Source organism: Mercenaria mercenaria, chromosome 10 (assembly GCF_021730395.1).
Source record: "Mercenaria mercenaria strain notata chromosome 10, MADL_Memer_1, whole genome shotgun sequence".
NCBI lineage: Eukaryota > Metazoa > Mollusca > Bivalvia > Venerida > Veneridae > Mercenaria > Mercenaria mercenaria.
In genome coordinates, this window is record NC_069370.1 from 50,561,930 (window position 1) to 50,586,132 (window position 24,203).

At 34.9% G+C, this 24,203-nt stretch overlaps 3 protein-coding genes across 4 annotated transcripts in view; 1 reads left to right on the top strand and 2 right to left on the bottom strand.

Moving 5' to 3' along the window:
* Positions 1–1,616, bottom strand: part of LOC123560737 (angiotensin-converting enzyme-like) — a 104,533-nt gene extending 102,917 nt beyond the window's left edge. The window contains exon 1 of one of the 2 annotated variants that reach the window (XM_053553068.1): positions 989–1,616. In XM_053553068.1, the coding sequence (XP_053409043.1) occupies positions 989–1,186 (198 nt within the window). In that variant the 5' untranslated portion in view covers positions 1,187–1,616. The remainder of the gene's footprint in view (positions 1–988) is intronic. The other variant, XM_053553067.1, reaches the window with a different exon arrangement.
* Positions 1,617–3,140: 1,524 nt separating this feature from the next.
* On the bottom strand, positions 3,141–11,353 carry LOC123561598 (neutral cholesterol ester hydrolase 1-like). Its single transcript, XM_045354079.2, has 6 exons — positions 11,167–11,353; positions 10,366–10,476; positions 8,254–8,380; positions 7,392–7,455; positions 6,215–6,336; positions 3,141–4,901 (listed from the first exon to the last, which is right to left on the bottom strand). Exons 1-6 carry the CDS (start codon positions 11,308–11,310, stop codon positions 4,246–4,248), a joined length of 1,224 nt encoding a protein of 407 aa, XP_045210014.1. The 5' UTR covers positions 11,311–11,353; the 3' UTR covers positions 3,141–4,245.
* Positions 11,354–11,504: 151 nt separating this feature from the next.
* LOC123561599 (prefoldin subunit 5-like) lies at positions 11,505–23,357 on the top strand. The gene is made up of 5 exons (XM_045354080.2): positions 11,505–11,662; positions 16,018–16,152; positions 16,869–16,943; positions 17,746–17,851; positions 22,064–23,357. The coding sequence occupies exons 1-5, from the start codon at positions 11,585–11,587 to the stop codon at positions 22,129–22,131; spliced, it is 462 nt and encodes a 153-aa protein (XP_045210015.1). The 5' UTR covers positions 11,505–11,584; the 3' UTR covers positions 22,132–23,357.
* The last annotated feature ends 846 nt before the right edge of the window (positions 23,358–24,203 follow it).

A 24,203-nucleotide genomic window follows, 5' to 3' on the forward strand; every position in this document is an offset into this window, starting at 1 on the left:
AAAATTATTAGATTCTTTAAAATGGTTGCTTTGGCAACCACTGGTCGATTACACATCTAATTAGCTGAAAGTTTTTGTCAGCCCTTGCTTGTTAGATATGCACATCGAATTTTATTTGATGTCTTTATACGCTTTCAGTTACCATACGTCTAAACAACATTTCTTTTCACAAAAGCTAAATTTACGATCAATTTTAAGTGAACAGTTGTTCCGCTAGAGTAAACACTTTGTGATACCCGAACCATTTAACTGTGATGGACTCAGAATGAGCGATAAATATATGCTGGAGAAAACGACCGCAAATTATAAACAAATCTGTGAAATTATAGAAATATTCAGTTTCCTTCTAACTAAATACATTTTTATAATTACCGCATCTTTTTGTATATGCAAATGGGGTCTTAGACTATGTGGGACAAGAGGGAAAACGCACACATTTTAAATTCTGTCCATTTTCGCACACCGTAGTTTAGAACATCAAGAACGGGCAAGACACAGAATGGAATAAGAAAGAAAAGAAAAATGCATCGAGATCAAATATGTCAAGCTCTGTTGAATGAATCATTAATATACAGGTATTTTTTATCAGCCAGTTGTTTCAACTCTATTTTGTTGGCATTTATGAGGGAGAAATGATCAAAAATTATCAAATCACTGTCTAAAAAACTAAACATCTGACTTGCCGGGTAGCCAAAGAATCTTTCTTCGAGATAATAAAATTGAGCTCGTTTTTTTCTAAATACTTTGTGTTTTGAATATGATGCAGTTCACGGATTTTCAACCAAGGAGCCTAGACTCTTCATGAATTTGTTATTAATTATTAGTTATATCCCATTTTATTGCTTCGGATATGTTTTGGTTTAATTTGATGTCTGCATCTAAAATTGCGCGTGTGTACAACTAAAATTGATTCCGTATATTAGTGCGAATACTACCAAGTGCTTTTATTGTGAAAAAGAAAAGAAAAAGAAATAAAATGTAAACATACCATTTGTTCGCTGTTATAATCTGTGATATTAGTATTATAAATCCATGCTTTGATACCAGATTCATACGTCACTTCTATAGCTTCCCTGTTGTACCTTTGCAAAAATAGAATTGCCTTTTCTGTTACATTGTCGTCTGCGGCCAAAACGTGACAATAAAGGAAAGACAACAAGACGAGCACGTGTCCTATTGATCTCATAATTCCTGATATATTTTTCTTGACAATTTACCTACAACATTGATTTTTTATTTCCTTTTTACCTTTGTAATTCTCAATCCTAATTCACAAGCTGAGAGCAGACGAAAAACAAACGCGATTATATCAGTGATATGATAATAAGAATTCTGAGACGGTCCAATGGTTAAGATAGTTTGAGATACCTAAGATAAATTTAGAACACTTCAACCACGATTCTTTCCATCCATCCCTAAAATGAATGCAATATGTTTCTTTAGGATACAACAATTGTTAGTAAATAGGTAAATATGCCAAACAGGAGAAAATATGCAAAGACGCGCGCTTGATGTTACGATTTAAATACTTAGTTACACAGATTACTATTTACATATTCCGATAAACAATCTTCCGAATTTTTGTTTCTTCTGTCTGTTATAAACCTAATCATTTTGCATTTATCTTTTAAGGTTCATGCATACCTGACCCTAGGTTTGAAAATATAGAGATACTATTTGCATACTTCATTTTGAAATTTTACACTCTTATTACTGGAAAAGCATGTAAATTCGTGGTGGGCTGGTTTTCGTAGACTTCACGGTTGAATCTATACTAGTAATTAAACCCCAACGAAAAAAGTAAATTTCCGATTCATTTTATGTTTCACGGCTTTATCAAATTCCTCACGAAATAACCGTTTATAACAAAACTACAAAAATTTATGCACCATAAGCTCTTCTAACATTACTAATAAGTGCACGATTTATAGTTATTAACGACACTTGGTCCGTGCCGACACCTGGTCCGTGCCGACACCTGAGCCCTTCTCAAAAACGCTCTCTAATAAAGGTTTTATTATGTATTGTTTTCATACTATTAATTAATTGGCCGAGTTTATTTTAAATATTTTCCTTCGAGTTTTTCAACTAGAGCTCTATTCAATGCAGGAATTATGAACATATATCTTTAAATGTGATGATATAAATAGCTTAAAGAGAATTTGTTGTTCAGCGCATATGTTCTACCTGAAGAAAAAAACGCCTCTTACTTTTAAATTTAAGTCGAATGTAAACATGATACTTAAAGTAACTAACACCTGACTTACTGGGATGCAAAGGGGAATTGAGGCACCGTCACAACAAGTTCACGTTTTGATTAGCGACACTAATGTAGAGACACTAACTATTCAGGACTTCAAAGGAATCTTGTAATGAAATCCATGGAAGATAAAACTAAGGCACATAGTGAGTATAGTCACTGTGCTGATATGGCATGGCTATAGTCATATTCGGTGAGTTGTCAAAATTCCTGTCTTAACTTTGATAACATATATATAGCAATACTGTGCAATCATTTGTTTCCAAACGGCCATGTCGTGGGGACAGACAGAAATTTTTATTTGTTCGTTGCTATTTCACAAACAAAAGTAGTCGCCAGCTATTATGACTGATATAATACAGTAATTCATAACGTGATATTCCTTTTGTATATAGCAAATGTGCTTATTCGTGTATGACTCTCACCTCCCGAAGTCTGAAATATGTTATTAAATATCCGATGCACTTTTCATAAACTGAAAATTGCGGGTACACTTCCCTGTAATACAGTCTTTAATTCAACATGTTTAAGAAACACCGGGAACCTTCAGCTATCTATAAAGGTGATTCATCCTCACGTTTAACTGTTTGTATGAAATGATTATATGATAGTAATCACCATATCCATTTAAAAGCTAAATATATTCAAAATCCATCCAATTTTGAAGCAAAAACTACTTCATAGTGTTGCAAATTGCAATTTTAGAAAAAAATACAAAATAATTATCTGAACACAAAGCGAAAAGGGATAATTTTAAAGTTATTCATTACAGAGTTATTGTTCTTGCTCTATGCATCCCACTTCAACCTTTTATCTCTGTACCAAGTTTCATTAAATTCCCTCCTGTAGACTTCTTGGAAAGCTTAAGTGTAGAAAGGAAGATAATTTTATTTTATATTTTTTTAACCCGTCTGATACATTTTTCCGCTTTGCTAAATTAAAACGAAGACAAACCTCTGCTTCACGTGGCGAAATTGTCAGCTACATATGGAAAATTGGTTAATACTGGTAATGAACCCAAAAACACTAGAACTGATAAATGACCTTGTGACCCAAACAACAACAACAGAAATCAAATATTTTCGGGAAGAATTAATGATGCAGTTGAAATATATTTCGATGTGATGACGATGATGTCCGATTACTTTTGCAGAAAAATTAATGAGAACAAGAGCTACACCAAGTACGGGACAATAAGTAAGGTGTAATATTATATGTCTTAAATAATTAAAGATTACATTCATTAGGTTAAGAGATAGATCATCAGTTCATAAAGTTCAAGAACATAAGCATTTGTCATTTAGCAATAAGCATTAGCTATTTGGAATAGCTTTTGGCATTTAGCATTGAGTATATGGCATAAAGCATTCGGCATGTAGCATTAAGGATTGAGTAATTGGCATTTAGCATATTAACATGAAGTAATTAGCATTTAGCATTAGATTTTTGGCATTTGGCAAAATTTCAATGCAAATGGCAATTACTTAAATTGACAAATGCTTAAAGCTAAATGCTATAAACCAAACGCTACATGCCCTACATTTAATGTTAAATTCAAATAGCTAATGCGTATTACCAAATGATAACTGCTAGTTGTTAATTTATTTTAAACTTTATGCGTTTATGATCCGTATCTCTTGAACTAATAAATATTCTATCTGTCTGATTTGAAGCAATAACTTGCTCTACAATAGCTTGCTCTACAATAGCTTGCTCTACAACAATTTGCTCTACAATAGCTTGCTCTACAATAGCTTGCTCTACAATAACTTGCTCTGCAATAGCTTGCTCTACAATAACTTGCTCTACAATAGCTTGCTCTACAATAGCTTGCTCTACCAGTCATGGGGACATGGGACCATAAAATAAATTAATTGTATTACACAAACTATTTACATCTATACATATATGTATAAGACACTAAAACTATGTAGTAAAATTATTTCCGTTTTCCAGTTCATTGACCAATACAAAAAAAAATGTTTTCATAAACGTTCTCTTATAAATCTAATAACTCTTTGAAGTGCATCCCGACCTGTGGAAGTCCTCGTGTATGAGACCACCCCGTGCCAAGCACCGAATAAATGTTCATACGTGACGTTTACTCCAGCTGATTTCAGTCGGGCTTCAAACATAAAACTTTCATCTCTCAGGATATCAAACTCAGCAGATAAAATATACGTCATTGGAAATTTCGATAAGTTCTCCGCCATTAGAGGAGCAAATGATGGGTCTTTTATACAATGTTCAACCTCGCTGGCAAGTTCTTTATTGTACAAACTACTTGGTGGATTTTCTGTATTTGTCTTGTATTTCGGGTGCTGAACCAAGCTACTATCCACGAACTTTGCGTACTTTGATTTCTTCTGCTCGTGCGATGTGTGATTATTGACGAGCAGGTCTGAAACAGGCGGAGTCAATTTCCCCGTGCAGTACATATACCATGCCCCCGCAATAGCGCCACTAGGCGCTAGTTCGTTGCTTTGAGTAACGTATGAAGAGATCTGGAAGTCAAAGGCTTGTAGCATGGGGTACAAGAGAACTTGAAATTTAGGTAAAACAGGAATACCGCCTGTCATAGGCGCGTTGTATGCCAGACGCCAGGATACTGCTGCCGCTAAATTACCTCCAGCACTGTCACCTTAAATGATAAAAACTAATTTTGGCATTGTATATCCTTTGAAAATGAGACTGAATTTGCATACATGCTTTCATTATTTCTTGTGAATTTTGAAGAGAATTTCATGAGATGACATCACTGTCCTTCGAAAACCAATGATAATGACGTTATATGTTATATCATACATTGCATTAACAATAACTTTCAAACGTTTGAAGTGTCACTTAATTATAAAAATACATTTTCTGTCATCAACTAGAAACATGTCTATTGAACACAGATGTAATGCATAATGTGTGTCCCTTTATCTTGCTAAGATGACCGTTTATGACAACCTTCTTCGACCATGTACGTTGTTACTCAATTGGATACGGTTTTCCGAAAAAAACAACATGATTTTGTAAAATACGCATTTAGCCACCCCCACCCACCTCCCACCCACATGATGACCTCCCGAGATCACTATGAGATTAGTGTTTTGACCAACTGACCGCAAAAACAATAGTCGTTACCTACTGACCACTGGTAATCAGCCTAAGAAATCTGATGCATGTAGGCCAAATCATTCAAGAAACCCATAGTCGACAGAGACAGACAGACAGGCTTTGACACTGATTAAATGAGATCCATAAAACTGACAAAAATGTGTGAAAAGACATCGTACCTTAAAGCTAAACGTTGAGTTTCATTACTGACTGACAGGAATAACTGCACAGGTCACAGAGAAAAAATCCTTTAAATCTTTGGAAACTTAATGTGACCTTGACCTGTAACTTGAGCTGGATGTCTGAGTCTTGCACATGACACAACATACCATTATGGTGAATCTTTGTGCGAAGACATCTGAATATCCATCTTTGCTTAAAAAAGGTTATAGACTGCATGAGACGAAAAATTTTAATAACCCTAGATCTTAAATATAAAATACGAGAAACATCACGTTGTGATAGTCATTTGTACCAAGTTTTTTCAAGATCTAGGCATGCACTTCAAAGCTATGGGCCGGTCACGATTTTCTGAACACGCAAGCAAACATGCTAAAAGATGTGGACAGCGGTAAAGATGCCTCTATTGTCAATAGCAGGGCTTAATAAAACTACAAATGGATGAAGTTTGCGTGACTGTAACAGCAGACACTTTGCTTTTTCCACTCGCAGTACCATTAGAAGACTTTAGTCTATCAATGTATTTAAGAAGTTTAAGCACGTGACCGACTTATATTCTAACATGTTCATCCCAACAGAATTGAGTTCAGAAAGAATGCCCGATTACTTTTGTGGTTGCGGTATTTCCTCGAGATAGCAACTACCAGTATAAGGAAAATGTCAACTTACCAGCTATTGCTACTCTTGTTTCATCCCCTCCGTACACAGACGCGTGTTTCAGAACATGGTCCGTTACTGTGAAACAGTCATCTATTGCAGCCGGGAATTTGTGTTCCGGTGCCAGCCGGTACCTGCAAGAGAAAATAGTCTCAGTGTTGAACCATTGCCGTTGAAAGTGTAGAAACAAGGAACTTTTGTGCCTTTTAATAATCAACTACATTAAAAATACACACTTTAAAACTCTTACTTTCCGAAAGGACAAAATCAACAAAATTTTGGGGCAAAAAAGAAAACAACAAGAAATTTGATCAAAATCCGACATTTTTAATGTTCCTTATTCCAGTTCTATAATAAACAGTTGTCTACTTGTGTAGCTTCCTTAGACTTGCAAACCAAAATATCAACCAGCGAGGAGTGTGCAGAAATAATCAAGGACAGCCGAGAACTTGTGTTTCAGTGCCAACTGGGTTGGAATACTGCTCTATAAAGCGTGTAGAAATACCCCCACTCACAGAATATGTATCGATATAACCCTGTCAGCGATGGTGTTATGACTACCTAGATCTACAAACTGGAATCTGAGTGATAAAACTGGAAACATGTCATTAAGAATATGTCTTTATTATATAATGTAGAAAGGAAGGTGAGGTAATGTCTGAGTGGTCCCAGTGTCCAACCTTGGATAGTATGGAACTGTTTTCAAAGCTTTTAAAAGTAAGCCTAAATTGGTTACAACTATGACATTTTAAAATATATTCAATGTCTATCTTTCACTTTTGTATTTTATTCCAGATATTTAACTTCAAATACAGAAAAATGTAATCAAATGTACTTAACTAGATATATAAAGTAACTGTGTATATAGAGCTGCGTTCATAATTAAACATCATGCAGCAACAGTCGACTGTTGAAAAAAAGAAACTGTTTTGATAGTGGCAATCTACATATATCCTTTGTTTAGCCACACATGTAGTGTGTACTACTTTAATCCTAACCATAGTATTATTAATACACATAAACTTTTTAATTTTAGGCATACATGAATTATACGAAGTAACTCTTCATATTTTCAGATATGAAATATGTGTGTAGTATACATTGCCAAATAGTTGTAGAAGAAATTTTATCATTTAGCTGTGTGCTGGCACCTAATTTACCACTTGCTTAATTAAGTCCAAGCACTTACCCTACAGACACAATGACGGCTTGTAGTTCCTTAGCCATTTGTCGTAAAACTTGTTCATACGTATCTGAAAAAAAAACTTTTCATGATATATATACATGTACATTTTTCGTGTTTATTTTTTGCAGTTTCTATGAATATTTTCAGCAAGGTTGTATTATGTATATATAATCTTAATGAAAATACTCATAGAAACTGAAACAATAAACACGAAAAATACACCTTGTGAAGAATTATTTGTACCTTTACAGTTAAGATTTTAAGGTTTGTAGAAAAAGTGCCTAATACTTCTACTTTTTAAGGAATGAAACGGCTTCAACAATTTCAACAAGAAAGTCATTTAAGAAACAGTTTTGCCAAGTCACTTTGAAGGTTTTTCACAAGATCATATCGAAAAACACATACTCCATCCCTGATAGAATATTTCTCCAAATTAAATGTACTTTTAAAGCAGGAGATTTTCAAAATTTTCAACATAGCAGTTGAAAAGCCCGTAGCAGTCTTGACTTTTGATGAATCGAGATTTCTATCAAAAGTAATTTTTCCATTTTAAAATCGCTTTTGACTTTTCCCTTTTCCTCAAATAGCTTGAATGATTTTTAAAGACAAAAAAGAACAGGCGAAGCATGAAATAATTTACTTTCCATTTAAATACATTTTAAGAAATTTGACAAGATTACTTGATTCTAGAAAAATTGCCGGTCTTAATTAACCCTATCTGTCCCCCATAATTGCAGGCGATCGCCTCTATTAGAAGTAAAACGACGGGTTAGACTGCATACTAATATGAAGTTCTATCAAATATCCAATTCTTATAAGAATCGGATAGGTGGGGCCCTCAATAAGGTATATTGTTATGCTATACCGAGTGAGAATGTAATCATTCCTCCACCATGGTAATACAGCAGGACGGGCAATAGTCTCTCCATCTCTTTAAAATCCTTTGGACGGTACACACGGACAGGTACGTTTTCTATGGCTGAGTCAAAAATCTAAAATGGGTATAAGAAATTAATGACATAAGTATGACGGTGACCGACCAACGAGTTCCATTAAACTTTAAGACGTTAGGGTTATTATTCAGAGAGCAATTGTTAGCTTTTGATTCTGTCAAGCAAAACTCGAATCACATGATGGTTTCAACTTGTAGCATATAAATGAAGTGACCAAAAAAAAAAAAACGTCATCACCATGTATTCATATTGAGATTTATTGTGAAAATATGTTCGGTCGAAACAATCTGTAACGAATTAAAGATCTTACAAAACTGAGTTCAAAGTAGCAATACAGTCATGTAAAATCGACACGATTTCATACAGAAATCAAGAGTTTCAGAATTTTGTATCAGAAATCAATATTTCGTCCTATAGAACGAGTCTGAAGGCCAGGCAGAAATCAATATTTCGTCTTATAGAACGAGTTTGAAGGCCAAGTAGAAATCAATATATTTCGTCTTATAAAACAGGTCTGAAGGCCAAGTAGAAATCAATATTTCGTCTTATAAAACAGGTCTGAAAGCCAGGTAGAAATCAATATTTCGTCTTATAAAACGGGTCTGAAGGCCAGGTAGAAATCAAGATTTCATCTTATAAAACGAGTATGAAAGCCAGATAGAAATCAAAATATTTCATCTTATAAAACGGGTCTGAAGGCCAAGTAGAAATCAATATTTCGTCTTATAAAACGGGTTTGAAGGCCAAGTAGAAATCAATATTTCGTCTTATAAAACGGGTCTGAAGGCCAGGTAGAAATCAATATTTCGTCTTATAAAACAGGTCTGAAGGCCAGGTAGAAATCAATATTTCGTCTTATAAAACTGGTCTGAAGGCCAGGTAGAAATCAATATTTTATCTTATAAAACGAGTCTGAAAGCCAGATAGAAATCAAGATTTCATCTTATAAAACGGGTCTGAAGGCCAGGTAGAAATCAATATTTCGTCTTATAAAATGGGTCTGAAGGCCAGGTAGAAATCAATATTTCGTCTTATAAAACGGGTCTGAAGGCCAGGTAGAAATCAAGATTTTATCTTATAAAACGAGTCTGAAAGACAGATAGAAATCAAGATATTTCATCTTATAAAACGGGTCTGAAGGCCGGATAGAAATCAAGATTTCATCTTATAAAACGGGTCTGAAGGCCAGGTAGAAATCAATATTTCGTCTTATAAAACGGGTCTGAAGGCCTGGTAGAAATCAAGATTTCATCTTATAAAACGAGTCTGAAAGCCAGATAGAAATCAAGATTTCATCTTATAAAACGGGTCTGAAGGCCAGGTAGAAATCAATATTTCGTCTTAAAAAACGGATCTGAAAGCCAGATAGCCTGAAATCAACATTTCATATAATAAAACGGGTCTGAAAGCCAGATAGAAATCAATATTTCGTCTTATAGAAAGAGTTTGAAAGCCAGATAGAAATCAATATTTCATCTTATAAAACAGGTCTGAAGGCCAGGTAGAAATCAATATTTCGTCTTCTAAAACGGGTCTGAAAGCCAAATAGAAATTCAGATTTCATCTTATAAAACGGGTCTGAAAGCCAGATAGAAATTAATATTTTGTCTTATAAAACGGGTCTGAAGTGATTTCGTCTTATAGAACGAGTTTGAAAGCCAGATATAAATCAAGATTTCGTCTTATAAAACAAGTCTGAAGGCCGGTCTCATTATTCTAGCAGAGTTGGGTCAATGTCAATCTCGACTAGTTTCCAAACCAGACTTTGTTATTTTGGGGCCAGATGTAATTTTTTGTCCAACTGGCTAGTCATACAGTGACCAGATGTAATGGTGTTTGAATAGACACATGAGCATAAACTTGGAAATCGCTGATTCCAATCAACAAGAAGCGGAATTTGATCCGTTTTCAACTCTACTATGCCAATAACTTTTGTTCTGCGAAGCAATCCACTAAATGTTTTTTATTTTAAGCGATAGAGTGAGCCCAATAATTTAAAAATATACCGCTTGCTTGTGACCTACCTCTAATCCATCTGGGCTCACTGGTTGAGATGTCCAAGCAAACATGGTACCAAACGTAATCCTAGTGATGTTCAAACTGCTATCAAACCCAGCACTCGTGCCAACCTGCGTCTTCATGAAACATTAACAATAATAGTGTTAAATATGTATGCAAATACAATACAATACAATACAATACAATACAATACAATACAATACAATACAATACAATACAATACAATACAATACAATACAATACAATACAATACAATAAATTACAATACAATACAATACAGTACAAGAAAACACAACACAACACAACACAACACAACACATTTCGAGGGCTTGGTGCAAAACTATTGTAAGTGTATATAAATAAAGAACAAGATACAATAGTTTTGCGCCAAGCCCTCGTTTTATTTATTGTCGGTTTTGCTTTAGTGAATAGCAATTGTGTGACGTAATGGAAGTTTTCATCTAATAGGGTTCTTATCGAGATTAAGGATCAAAATAAAAAAAAACTTATGCTATTGCTTAGATTGTGCCCATAAATTGTTGAATTCGTTTTACTTCCTCGTTCAAAATAACTGTGACTTACGGGAATCGCTGTTGAAATTTCAGATTAAGTTATATCTCAAACCAGAGTGAGAGGCTTAGCTATCATAACATTTACTAAAAAACATGAAATAACGGCAACTTTACATAACTAAAATAGCTTTCCCAGTAATTGCCATTTACCGTTAAAAACATATATATTTATTACCAGACCCCTTGCCACTGCCTTCCATCTAAGTTAAGTAACTATAGAGTTAGTGAACAAACCATTAGATGTGCCAGTTTGTATCCAGCGAGAATAATCTTCAGTTTCCATCTTTCTGAAATGTTTTCTGGAAGAGGGACGTTCAAATAGTAGCCAATCAGTACAAAAACCGATGCTGACAAAATAATAGCAAACGTTGACCCCATTCTAGTACGGATCTGGTACGTCACTGAAAAGTTATATTATTCTTCTCTCCTAGTTAATCTGATGAAGACTAAGATTAGAAAAACTAGTGTTTGCACATAACGACAATTTTTACAATAATGTAATTAAGAAAAGTATACAACTCCTTCGCGTGTTTCTACGACCAAAGATTAAATAGTGCACAGTAATTTACAGTAAAGAAAACCGAATGCAACGGGCTTTATCCCATCAGAATTTTCCAAGCACCGAAGTGATTTAGATGAAATTAGTCTCAACATGGCTGGAAAACAACAAATTGATATCGGCCAATTACCGATTCCGCGATTAAATGCTTTAACACAACAATTTCAAGAGGTAAGTGTTCGATATTTTACATGGATTAGAATTTTATTTATCGAGTATTTCCTTCCTATTTTGTTATCAAATTATCATTTTTCATCAGTGTCAGAGAAGCGCTCATTGAATTTTAAATAAAAAAACATGCATAAACATCACTATGGTAAATTTTACTTACTGTTGCTTAGTGAAACAATGAACACAAACCATAAACTCTGTAGAGCTTTTTGAGTGACCCTATTTCAAGAAGAGTTAAAGCCAATTTTAAAGATCTTACCCACAGCAGTATCTTTACAGAGAGGCTGGCGGCGGTCACTGTGTAATTCTTCCATTCTGCAGCGTTCGACACTAACGGTGTCCCGGGATCCCGAGGACACCAAAAATCCGCAAGGGATCCTAAAGTTCACAATTTCGGTGTTCCGTCGGGACTCTTGATTTTCAGATAAAATATGATTCTAAACAATGAAATTCCCCAGTCTTGTTCGCTCAAACATCGGTCTTTTGCTAAGGCTTCCAGGGCGTTCAGTTGACCCGAGCTCCCGGGTTTTGACCCGCGAAAATCGAGAAAAACTCGTATTTTACCCGCATAAATTACGGCACGTGCGTCGGCTTGACTCGCGGAAATTTACTTAGATGCGTTCCAAGTTCGATAGTTCTGCCCCCTGTCAATCAAAATCCCAGTGAATTTCAATATTGTTCGCCGGCACAAGCGGAAATATGGCAGTAGGCGGAGCGTCGTATGTTAATTAGCTACCAACAGATGTCAGTCACGCCACGCGCCAAATGACACGTGCTTATCTCGCGGTTTGTATTTAGTACAATTTGCCTTGTCATTATCAAAGGTGTTTATTGATCAATGTTTACAAGTTAATTGATAAATAATGCAGCCTTAGATTATCGTGTTTGTACCATTATTTTGTGTGCTCGATACGATTACATGAGCCGGTCGGCCGTTACGGTCTATAACAAATTTATTAACATAATTGCCGAGGCTTTGTTTGGGCAAAACAAATTAAATAAGCAGAAATTATACGTGGTATGATGAGAAAATAAAGTTAAAACAGTTATCTTTTCAAGAACTTTAACTGTTACTTTTGTTTTTCGTATTTGTCACTCGTTTTCTAGACCGACATTTTCGAACATTTTTATTATTTCTTACAAGATTTTTCAAGTACAAACTAAAATAAAAAGCCAATAAAACGTCTGCATTTACGAAAAATATGATCACTGTTGCCAAAGCAGCTCTTATTTAAAAGAATTTGCTGATAATAAAAGCATGCAAACACTAAACCCCACCCACTTTTAGGCAATGTGCAAAATAAAACAACTAAAATATGAAATGTTTAAGAAAATCTGTTATGACCAATGTACTAGTTTTAGATAAAGTCTGTGGGAGTTGCATTAATAAGGCCTAAAAAATCTTTGTATCTGGTAACATGCTGAAAAAATTAGGGTAGGTAGGTCGGAACATTTTTTTTTTTGAATTTTTTTTATTTAAAGTGGAATTCTGCGCGTTTTTCAAGTAAAAATCCAGATGAAATAGTTGTGTGTGTAAAAAGGGTGGAGGAAATTATAGCTTTTAACCCAATAACCCAAACTCTTCCTCTTACCAGGACGAAAAAATAACTTTCCAAATATGACTTTTCTTATTTTGACTGGGGCAGTCTTTTTAAGAAAAGTCAAACTGCATGCAGGAGTTGTTTCCCTTCAACTTCAGAAATCTCTACATGTTGGTAAGGGAGATCACTGAGTAGAAGATTGAAGAAAAGAACTATTATTTTATTAATCCGATTTCTTTATTTCTAAAGCATCAATTTCAAATACTTATGCGGCATTATCGTTAATTTAACACATTTAAATGCACAGAAACCGAAACTTGCTTTTATAAAACTTTCACCAAAACATACTATGTGCAGTAAGATGCGCATAATGCCACTTTAAGGGAGACTTTTCGGAATTTTTTTTTATATCAAAAAAATGATTACAAATAAGGGGGTTATAAGGGGGAATGAACTAGGCGGCATACATTTAGACGAACTACAACAAATGGCAGAGGAGTGCGATGGTAGTGAAGATGAGGGGGAAGAGGACTTGGACAGAAATGACATTATTCTTTTACAGCAAAAGTCATACAAGCTATTGTTGTCATTGATGTAAAATAGAAATAAAGTGGAAATAAAATACATGTAGTACTGTAAACAGTTGTGTTTGTTAGATTTTAGTTTTTTCATGTTCTTACCACATTTTGTTATCAGGGACTCCTAATTTTCAGCAGGGATTCCTAAATTTCCCAGCAGGTATTCCTTCGGGATACCTGGCAAAAAAGTTAGTGTCGAACGCTGCATTCTGTCCTATTTTAACTGTAGCATACTGTCCTTTTATCTTTTACTTTTAATACTGTAATATACTAAATTTCTTTAACAACTGTTTCTCTGACAGCGCCGACCAGTCATAATCGGAAATCGATTGTTGGTTGTACCGATGTAGATGTAGCATTTTGCTGGTACCAATTTACAGTTGGGTTGAGCTAATGGCTATCATAACAAAGTGTCTTACCCAAGGACACACTGCAATGAGAGTAGCTAGGAATGGAACCTAGGACCTTCACCTCTATAGGAAAGCATCTTAGCCCTCTTGAACAATGCGTCCACAATGTGTAGTTGTTGTTTGACAGCTAGCAATTTTCATAGAATCCCAGGGTCTAGAGGATCCTCGATATTTGAAGCTCTCTGACAACTTACGATTCCGTTGGGATCTTTGATCTCGATGTAACTCTTCCATTGAAAATGCTGCTTCTTTTTGTAAGTGTAAAAGACGCAGTCATTTTGCTTGAAAAAACATTTACAACTTCGTAAAACTTCATAATATAGCTGCGAAAGTATTAAGTAACAACAGTTTTACATTTCCAGTTTATTTTGTCCTTAATCAGTTGGACCATTCGATTTCTTACCCGTCCCTAATCAAATCAACCCATTAGTTTCTTACCCCGGTAACCCCGATCTATTAGTGGCCGGTGACATAGACGCATAATCAGTTTTCGTAACCTAGAATTGTGATCAGATTTTTTTTTAATTAAATAACCCGTAAACATCAATCAGACATAAGCTCGGCTGATTGGATAAAAATAAAAAATGTGTCAAAATCATGCAGCCAATGCAATGTTGTCTATAAAATTTGGAATATTGTACAAGTGTCTGGCTGAATGCCTTTGGAAAATTGAACAGTAGTGCCTGACTTTGAAATTTCTCATGAAATTGTTTCTGCCACCCACACAAAAGAAGCAATAAATAATACAAATCAAGAAAGTTTGCAAGATCTCTATAATGTGGCTTAGCCATTGCCAGATTCTGCTGATTCCAGTGATGGTGAGAATTATGTTTTGACACCTTGTACAGCTGCAAAACAAGGCTTACAAGCATATGTTGAGCTAAATGTATTTACTTGATAAAATAATGTGGAAATTGGAATGTCCAGGAATTTGTTCTTTATAAAGAGAACTCCCTGAAAATCAGGAGGGCCCCCTATGTCAGAAACCTGGGAGTCCTTCGGGATGCTTAGAAAAACATGTTAGGGTGAAACCCTGATTTTCATAATAGTTATATGACTATGTATACTAGTAAACTTATTGAAATTCCAACACGCCCTCAGTATCTAAAAAACAAAATCAGGCAGTTTTATATCAATTTATTTATTTTATAAGTTCAAGCCTAAATCAAAGTTGACTTTGTTTGTCCTTTACATACCAATATTTTTAGCATTGAGTATTTACATGTAAGAAGATGAATTATTACATTTTATCCATTTCAAGTTAGGCTTTTCCTGAAGCATTAAATAAACGCTCTAAATGTTACCTCTTTGTGATTTATTCTATGAGAATTTAGACAGAGACAATTAATTATTTGGTTGAGGAATATTCACAGTTCTACTGAATAACATATGCTTGAGATGGAGGCGTAATGGAAAGCATACCAATGAAAATATTAAAAGATATAAAACAGTGTATAATAAATGACTGTGTATGTTCAGTATTTAAAAGTAAATCATTGATATATAACTCGCAACGTTTATTACCAAATTTTCATAAAATAGGTAGAACTAGAAGTGAGTGTTCGAATAATTTAATACAAATATCTGTCAGTTTTAATCCTGAGTAGTGTGGGATGATCATTATTGTTGAAAGTTTGAAGTATATTTATTATAAATTTGTGTTATGTTAGGTATAAAGAAAACACTGACGAAGTGAATGACCTATGTTTTTTACCAGCCATTTATTTCCTTTACAAAGGAACTAAATTTCAAAGACCTAAGTTTTGCAAATTACTTATTCACAAGATGTTAAAGATGATTGATATGTTTTATTTATTTCATTGCAGGAGATTGAATTTTTCGCCAACTCATTGAATCAGCTGAAGTTGGCCCAAAGCAAATATGTGGAATCACAAGAAAGTTTGAACAAAGTTTGTCCAGAGAGCAAAGATAAAGAGATTCTAGTTCCACTAACTAGTTCTGTATCCTTACATATTTTAGATTTTTTTTTTTTTGAAGTTATAATCAGGCCATTAAAAGTTATGCAGAGTTCAAAGTTCAACAATCTTGAAGTGCCGGACCACTTGAGATGGCCATTTTTCTGATCAAAGTTCAATCCACCTGATAAAATGAATCAAAATTACATTTAACAAAGAAGGAACTACTTCTTTGGTCTAGTAAAGGCTAGCCTTGCTTGGTGAGCCCTGAGAGTTGCAGGCTTAGCTTGATGTTTTGTGGTCATAACCTGCAGATTGTAATACTTGATGTCCATAGAACTATAATGTTGAACGAACTTGAATCAGTATTGTGTACCTTTAATAAAGTTTCAGTTATATAGAAACAGTAATACTTAGGTAAAATTCTACAAATTTAGATGGTTCGAAAAAGCAGGAGTTACTTCACATTATTTCCACCATTTAAAGATCTTGAAAAGCAAGAGTTTTCAAACATTAAGATCAAATTGGGATCCTTTTATATAATTATAACAAAGCTTGGGTAAATCATTAAAGTACCAGAAGAAAGAAATTGTTCAAATGTAAATCTAATTCAAGGAGGTTTTTACTTATATAAGTTAATGCAGAAATATTTAGATTAATTACCTTGTATGTTTTGGCTGCATTATTCTGGACAAACTGCTTAAAGCAAGTATTTTAACCCAGTATGGACTGTTCATGTTAGTCCTTAACCATAAATGTAGATGTATGTTCCGGGGCAGCTTAGTGATGTAGATAATGTATTGGTGGATATTGGCACGGGATACTATGTAGATATGGTAAGAGAATGCTGGGTGAAGTGTTGGGTTTTGTACCTGTTAGGCTATTATTAAAAACATTTGTTTGCTGTAACACGACCTACCTGTAAAAAGCGCTGCTACCCAAGTTTTTTTTTGCTGGCCAGTCAAATGAATTTTTTTTCTGTATGATAAAATGCAAAAAAAAAAAATTCCCTATCTACCTACCCACACAAAAGACTTTGGGCCGCGTTACTGCAAACAATTTTTTAATTACGGCCTTATTTACTTCAAGCCTATGTCAAGTTACAATGTATGAATAATAATAAAGCCACTTGGTTATATCTTTGGAAAACCTTGTGAACACTCTTAGCCACATTTTCTACATGATATACATGAAAATAGTCAAAATCTTAACAGTATCTGTTGGGGTCATCTTGTTTACTCAGGTGGGCAATATAGGGCCTTCATTGCCCACTTAGTTTTTAATTTAAAAAAAAATAAATTGTTTTTTAACTAAGAGCAATTGAACATGACATGCTCGGGCATCGTTGGACATGCTGAAGAACCAGGCTGTCTGTGTAGAAGGGGCTCTTGCTCCATCCCTCTGGTCAGATTTCTTCTGTACTGGTAAAGGATGAATTTTGCACCCCAGGTGGCTGTTGCTATAATATGTACAGTACCCAAATGTATTCATCTGGAATATGAATATATAAATTATGCTCTCTTTTTATTAAGTTTTGATGCACTTCTACTTTATCTCTTTTATAATGGAATACATTTGATTTAAATTTGAAGTAGATTTTAAATTTGTCATCATCACTCTCATCTTGTTTTATTTCAGAGTGTGAATAACGCAAAAGATTATTTCAAAAGAAGAATAGAATTTTTGACGAAACAGATTGAAAAAATTCAGCCTGTTTTACAGGAGAAATATAAAATGAAAGAAGGTATATTTTTTGATACTGTATCATTGTCTGAATGTGAATGCTGTATTGAGTGTACTCACTGTAATGTCCAGCTGCAAAAACTCTTTATGCGTGTCACAAAAAATGAGCATATACATGGTGGTGACTAGTATAACATTTAGCCTGCTAAATTTCTTAAATGGACAGGTCCATCGTTCAGTTTGGGCAATATACCATTTATTATTCAAGGGGTGTTCAGTGAAGATTAACTGACTGAATAGTGAACAGTGCAGACCATGATCAGCCTGCACAGATCTTGGGCTGCATTGGTCACAAAGGCAGAATCACTTGCCACCAGCAGGATAAAGGTTAACATTAAATAATTTTGCTCAAAATACATGATAGATATTAAAGTAATGTCTAAAACTGTTCTTTGACATGGCATATTTCATTTACTTATTAGCTCACCTGTCACATAGTGACAAGGTGAGCTTTTGTGATCACGCAGCGTCCGTCGTGCGTCCGTCCGTTCATAAACTTTTGCTTGTGACCACTCTAGGGGTCACATTTTTTGTGGGATCTTTATGAAAGTTGGTCAGAATGTTCATCTTGATGATATCTAGGTCAAGATCAAAACTGGGTCACGTGCCTTCAAAAACTAGGTCAGTAGGTCTAAAAATAGAAAAACCTTGTGACCTCTCTAGAGGCCATATATTTCACAAGATCTTCATGAAAATTGGTCAGAACGTTCACTTTCACTTTGATGATATCTAGGTCGATTTTGAAACTGGGTCATGTGCCTTCAAAAACTAGGTCAGTAGGTCAAATAATAGAAAAACCTTGTGACCTCTCTAAAGGCTATATTTTTCATGGGATCTGTATGAAAGTTGGTCTGAATGTTCATCTTGATGATATCTAGGTCAAGTTCGAAACTGGGTCATGTGCGGTCAAAAACTAGGTCAGTAGGTCTAAAAATAGAAAAACCCTGTGACCTCTCTAGAGGCCATATATTTCATGAGATATTCATGAAAACTGGTCAGAATGTTCACCTTGATGATATCTAGGTCAAGTTCGAAAGTGGGTCACGTGCCCTCAAAAACTAGGTCATTAGGTCAGATAATAGAAAAACGTTGTGACCTCTCTAGAGGCCATATTTTTCATGGGATCTGTATGAAAGTTGGTCTGAATGTTCATCTTTATGATATCTAGGTCAAGTTGGAAAGTTGGTCACATGCCATCAAAAACTAGGTCAGTAGGTCAAATAATGAAAAAACGTTGTGACCTCTCTAGAGGCCATATTTTTCATGGGATCTGTATGAAAGTTGGTCTGAATGTTTATCTTGATGATATATAGGTCAAGTTTGAAACTGGGTCAACTGCGATCAAAAACTAGGTCAGTAGGTCTTGAAATAGAAAAGCCTTGTGACCTCTCTAGAGGCCATACCCTTGAATGGATCTTCCTGAAAATTGGTCAGAATGTTCTCCTTGATGATATCTAGGTCAGGTTTGAAACTGGGTCACGTGCCATAAAAAACTAGGTCAGTAGGTCAAATAATATAAAAACATTTTTACCTCTCTAGAGGCCATACTTTTCATGGGATCTGTATGAAAGTTGGTCTGAATGTTCATCTTGATGATATCTAGGTCAAGTTTGAAACTGGGTCAACTGCGGTCAAAAACTAGGTCAGTAGGTCTCAAATTATTAAAATCTTTTTACCTCTCTAGAGGCCATATTTTTCAATGGATCTTCATCAAAATTGATATGAATGTTCATCTTGATGATATCTAGGTCAGTTTCGAAACTGGGTCACATGCGGTCAAAAACTAGGCCAGTAGGTATAAAAATAGAAAAACCTTGTGACCTCTCTAGAGGCCATATTTTTCACGAAATCTTCATGAAAATTAGTGAGAACGTTCACCTTGATGATATCTAGGTAAAGTTCAAAACAGGGTCACGTACCTTCGAAAACTAGGTCAATAGGTCAAATAATAGAAAAACCTTGTGACCTCTCTAGAGACCATATTTTTCAATGGATCTTCATGAAAATTGGTCAGAATTTTTATCTTGATAATATCAAGGCAAGTTCAAAACTGAGTCACATGAGCTCTAAAACTAGGTCACTGTCAAATAATAGAAAAAATGACATCATACTCAAAACTGGGTCATGTGGGAAGAGGTGAGCGATTCAGGACCATCATGGTCCTCTTGTTTTTCAGAAAGTGGTGTTTGAAATTATAGTTTATTTTGTCATTTGTGCCATTGAGACTTCAGCTGCTGCCTTTTAATTTTCTATGCCATACACCATACCATTAACCTTCCATCTTAATTGTCATTTAATTTGCATAACAACTCCACTTCCACTCTGCCACAAAGTTAAAATGAAATTCACAACACTACCCACAATGTTACAATGGAATTTTTTTCTAGCATAAAACTGATGCTCTTGTCACTTTTCGGGGGTGTTTTAACAAGAGGGAAAACATGTGTTAACAGAGAGATTTTCGTGCTTGCGTGCTGTTAAAACACCTTTTATACATGCATATTACATGGCAAAGTGAAAACATCATTCGGCCCCAAAACAGATAATTCAAAGGGAAATGACATCAACATAAAAAAACAACTCAGACATTCCCACGCATTTCGTGGAAGTTTAATGAAGTTGAACGACAATGTATACATTGTCAGTTTTTACGTGTTTTATTAGCTCACCTGTCACAAAGTGACAAGGTGAGCTTTTGTGATCGCGTGGCGTCCGTCGTCCGTCCGTGCGTGCGTGCGTTCGTGCGTGCGTAAACTTTTGCTTGTGACCACTCTAGAGGTCACATTTTTCATGGGATCTTTATGAAAGTTGGTCAGAATGTTCATCTTGATGATATCTAGGTCAGTTTCGAAACTGGGTCACGTGCGGTCAAAAACTAGGTCAGTAGGTCTAAAAATAGAAAAACCTTGTGACCTCTCTAGAGGCCATATTTTTCATGAGATCTTCATGAAAATTGGTCAGAATGTTCACCTTGATGATATCTAGGTCAAGTTCGAAACTGGGTCACGTGCGGTCAAAAACTAGGTCAGTAGGTCTAAAAATAGAAAAACCTTGTGACCTCTCTAGAGGCCATATTTCTCAATGGATCTTCATGAAAATTGGTCAGAATGTTCACCTTGATGATATCTAGGTCGGTTTTGAAACTGGGTTACGTGCGGTCAAAAACTAGGTCAGTAGGTCTAAAAATAGAAAAACCTTGTGACCTCTCTAGAGGCCATGTTTCTCAATGGATCTTCATGAAAATTGATCAGAATGTCCCTCTTGATGATATCTAGGTCAAGTTCGAAACTGGGTCATGTGGGGTCAAAAACTAGGTCAGTAGGTCTAAAAATAGAAAAACCTTGTGACGTCTCTAGAGGCCATGTTTCTCAATGGATCTTCATGAAAATTGGTGAGAATGTTCAGCTTGATGATATCTAGGTCAGGTTTGTAACTGGGTCATGTGCGGTGAAAAACTAGGCAGGTAGGTCGAAAAATAGGAAAACCTTGTGACCTCTCTAGAGGCCATATTTTTCATGAGATCTTCATGAAAATTGGTGAGAATGTTCACCTTGATGATATCTAGGTCAGATCCAGAAGTGGGTCACGTGCCTTCAAAAACTAGGTCATTAGGTCAAATAATAGAAAAACCTTGTGACCTCTCTAGAGGTCATATTTTTCAATGGATCTTCATGAAAATTGGTCAGAATTTTTTATCTTGATGATTTCTAGGTCACATGTGCTCAAAAACTAGGTCACTATGTCAAATTATAGAAATAACAACGTCGTACTCAGTTCAACACTGGGTCATGTGGGGATAGGTGAGCGATTCAGGACCATCATGGTCCTCCTATGCTAGAATAGAGTTAGTGCATGTTCATTTTGTGTTATAACATCTTCAGAATCCCTTGGGATACACTGGTACCCTCGCCTTACTGGGCACGGGCACCAGCCAATCCCGGAACAGTTTGAATTTAGACATTGGCTTACTTCTGTGACAAGGCCGTATTGTGGGGGTATAATTCGTCACCTCTAGTATTGGATAACACACATATATGGAGAGTATGGCAATGAAGCGCTGCATATCACTTACGATGTTGATATCAGAAATGGAATTTCGTTAGAATTATTTTATGAAGACAGTGGTTAAACAGACACATTTCTGGACTTAATTAATCTAATAACTTTTATATTTTCTTATAATTATGAGATAATTATATTGTTATATTTTCAGTGATGTCAGAGATCCTTCAGATGAAGATAGCTGCCCAGATTCAAGCCCAGCAGTCAGCAAAGACCTAATTCTTTCCATGTCATTTTCTATGAACTTTAAAGTATTCTAACACGTTTTATAATAATAGCAATTATGTGTCTGTAAATTACAGTTAAACTCTGATATAGTGAACTAGGATGTAGCAAAAACTCAGATATAAAGATCAGTATTTGATTCATTGATTTTTGGCCTTCTTAATTTGGTACAGAAATCTACTCGTTCTACATTTTCTGTCCGAAAAGCAGTTAATATGCAGAAAAATAAATGGTTATAAAGAATAGTTTGGTTATCAGGATCAGATTTGTAATGTTCAAACCAGTTCACTTTATCCAATAGTGGCAGTAATTGTATTTTGTGTGAGCATTTGAGCATATAATATTTAATGTGGTGTTTTGCTGCAAAAAGCCTTTTGTGTTATATTTGTGTTAAATCTGAAACAAGTTTAGTATGTGGGATTCTAATAAATCATGTTTATTTTCAGTAAAACATGCAAATGGTAACATACAAACCTAATTGTAGCAATCAAGAAACAGTGCTATTATATTTGATAAAAAAAAACTTGCATATAAAACATATGAGACTTAAAAATACAGGTAACAGAGGAGTGTCTAAATCAACAAATAAGGCCTTCGAGTGGTTTGTTGTCTAATTTACCATGGTTCAGAGTTCAGATGTGCAGGAATTGAAGTGGTTAAATATCCAAACATCGAAAGGATGAACCATGGTAAATTAGATGATAAACCACAAGAAGGCCTTGATTGTTTCATTCTTACATGTTCATTGAAATATTCTGATAAAAATTATGCTAGATTTCATTTACACAAGTAGTAATAAAGTGAATGTCAAGCAACAAATTTATGTCATAATGCTCTCTTACCAGTTCGTGCATCAACCAGTGTTTGTTGTGGATTATACAGAGCTTGACTTTCTTCTTTATTTAACTGGCGATCAAACTGAGCCATGTTAGAATTAATTTTAACACTCCAAATCAGCTTTATGCTACAGAGTATGACTCACATTATAAGCTGTGTTCTTGTTAAATTCTGCTGTGGGATATATAACCTTTTTCTTGTTTGAATTAATTGAAACTTGCTTAAGATATTCTATTATTTCTTGAATAACATAATTCATTATCAAATATCAAAATAAGTATAGTGAACTTTGTAATTTTTGATATTTTGGATCATCAGGCTTTTGATGTGTTCCATCATATATCTTGAACTCATTTTTATACAATAAAAGAGAGAAACACAGATTCAGACTAAAGTATTTTATTGTGCAGTAAAATGAAGTGTACTATGAATATTATTGTTTATGGGATATGAACAAAAGTAAAAGTTTCCTTGTTTTGGTCTAACATTAATCAGAAAACTGCACTGGCCTTACAGTGTTCTTTTGCAACAAGATTACAACAACTGATAGCTTATGTACTGACAGTGTTAGTTATCTCCCCTGTCCTGAAGAAAATGGTGAGAGATTAACATGAAGTTTGAAGTATTTTGTAGTCTGTAATAGAAACTCATGATCTGGTAATTAATACTGAAATTTTTTAAAAATTCATACCATATTATTTACAGTATGTACTTTATGAACTTAATATATAATTCACAGACATTATGCAGTGTTATATTTTAGCTCACCTGAGCATTAAGTGCTCATGGTGAGCTATTGTGATCACACCGTGTCCATCATGCGTGCAGTCATCCATCTGTCCATCTGTTGTTAACAATTTCTTTACACAACATCTCATCTAAAACCACTGAATGAATTTTAATGAAACTTGGCCTGGATGATTTGGTGGTCCTCTACAAAAATTGTTTTTAGCTCACCTGTCACATAGTGACAAGGTGAGCTTTTGTGATCACCTTTCGTCCGTTGTCAGTCCATGCGTCAGTGCGTCAACAATTTCTTGTCTGCACGATAGTGGTTTCATTTTTGATTTTATTTTAACCAAACTTGCACACAGCTTGTATCACCATAAGATCACGGTTCCTTTCTTGAACTGGCCAGATGCCATTATGGGTTCCAGAGTTATGGCCCCTGAAAGGGCCAAAATTAGCTATTTTGACCTTGTCTGCACAATAGCAGCTTTATTTATGAT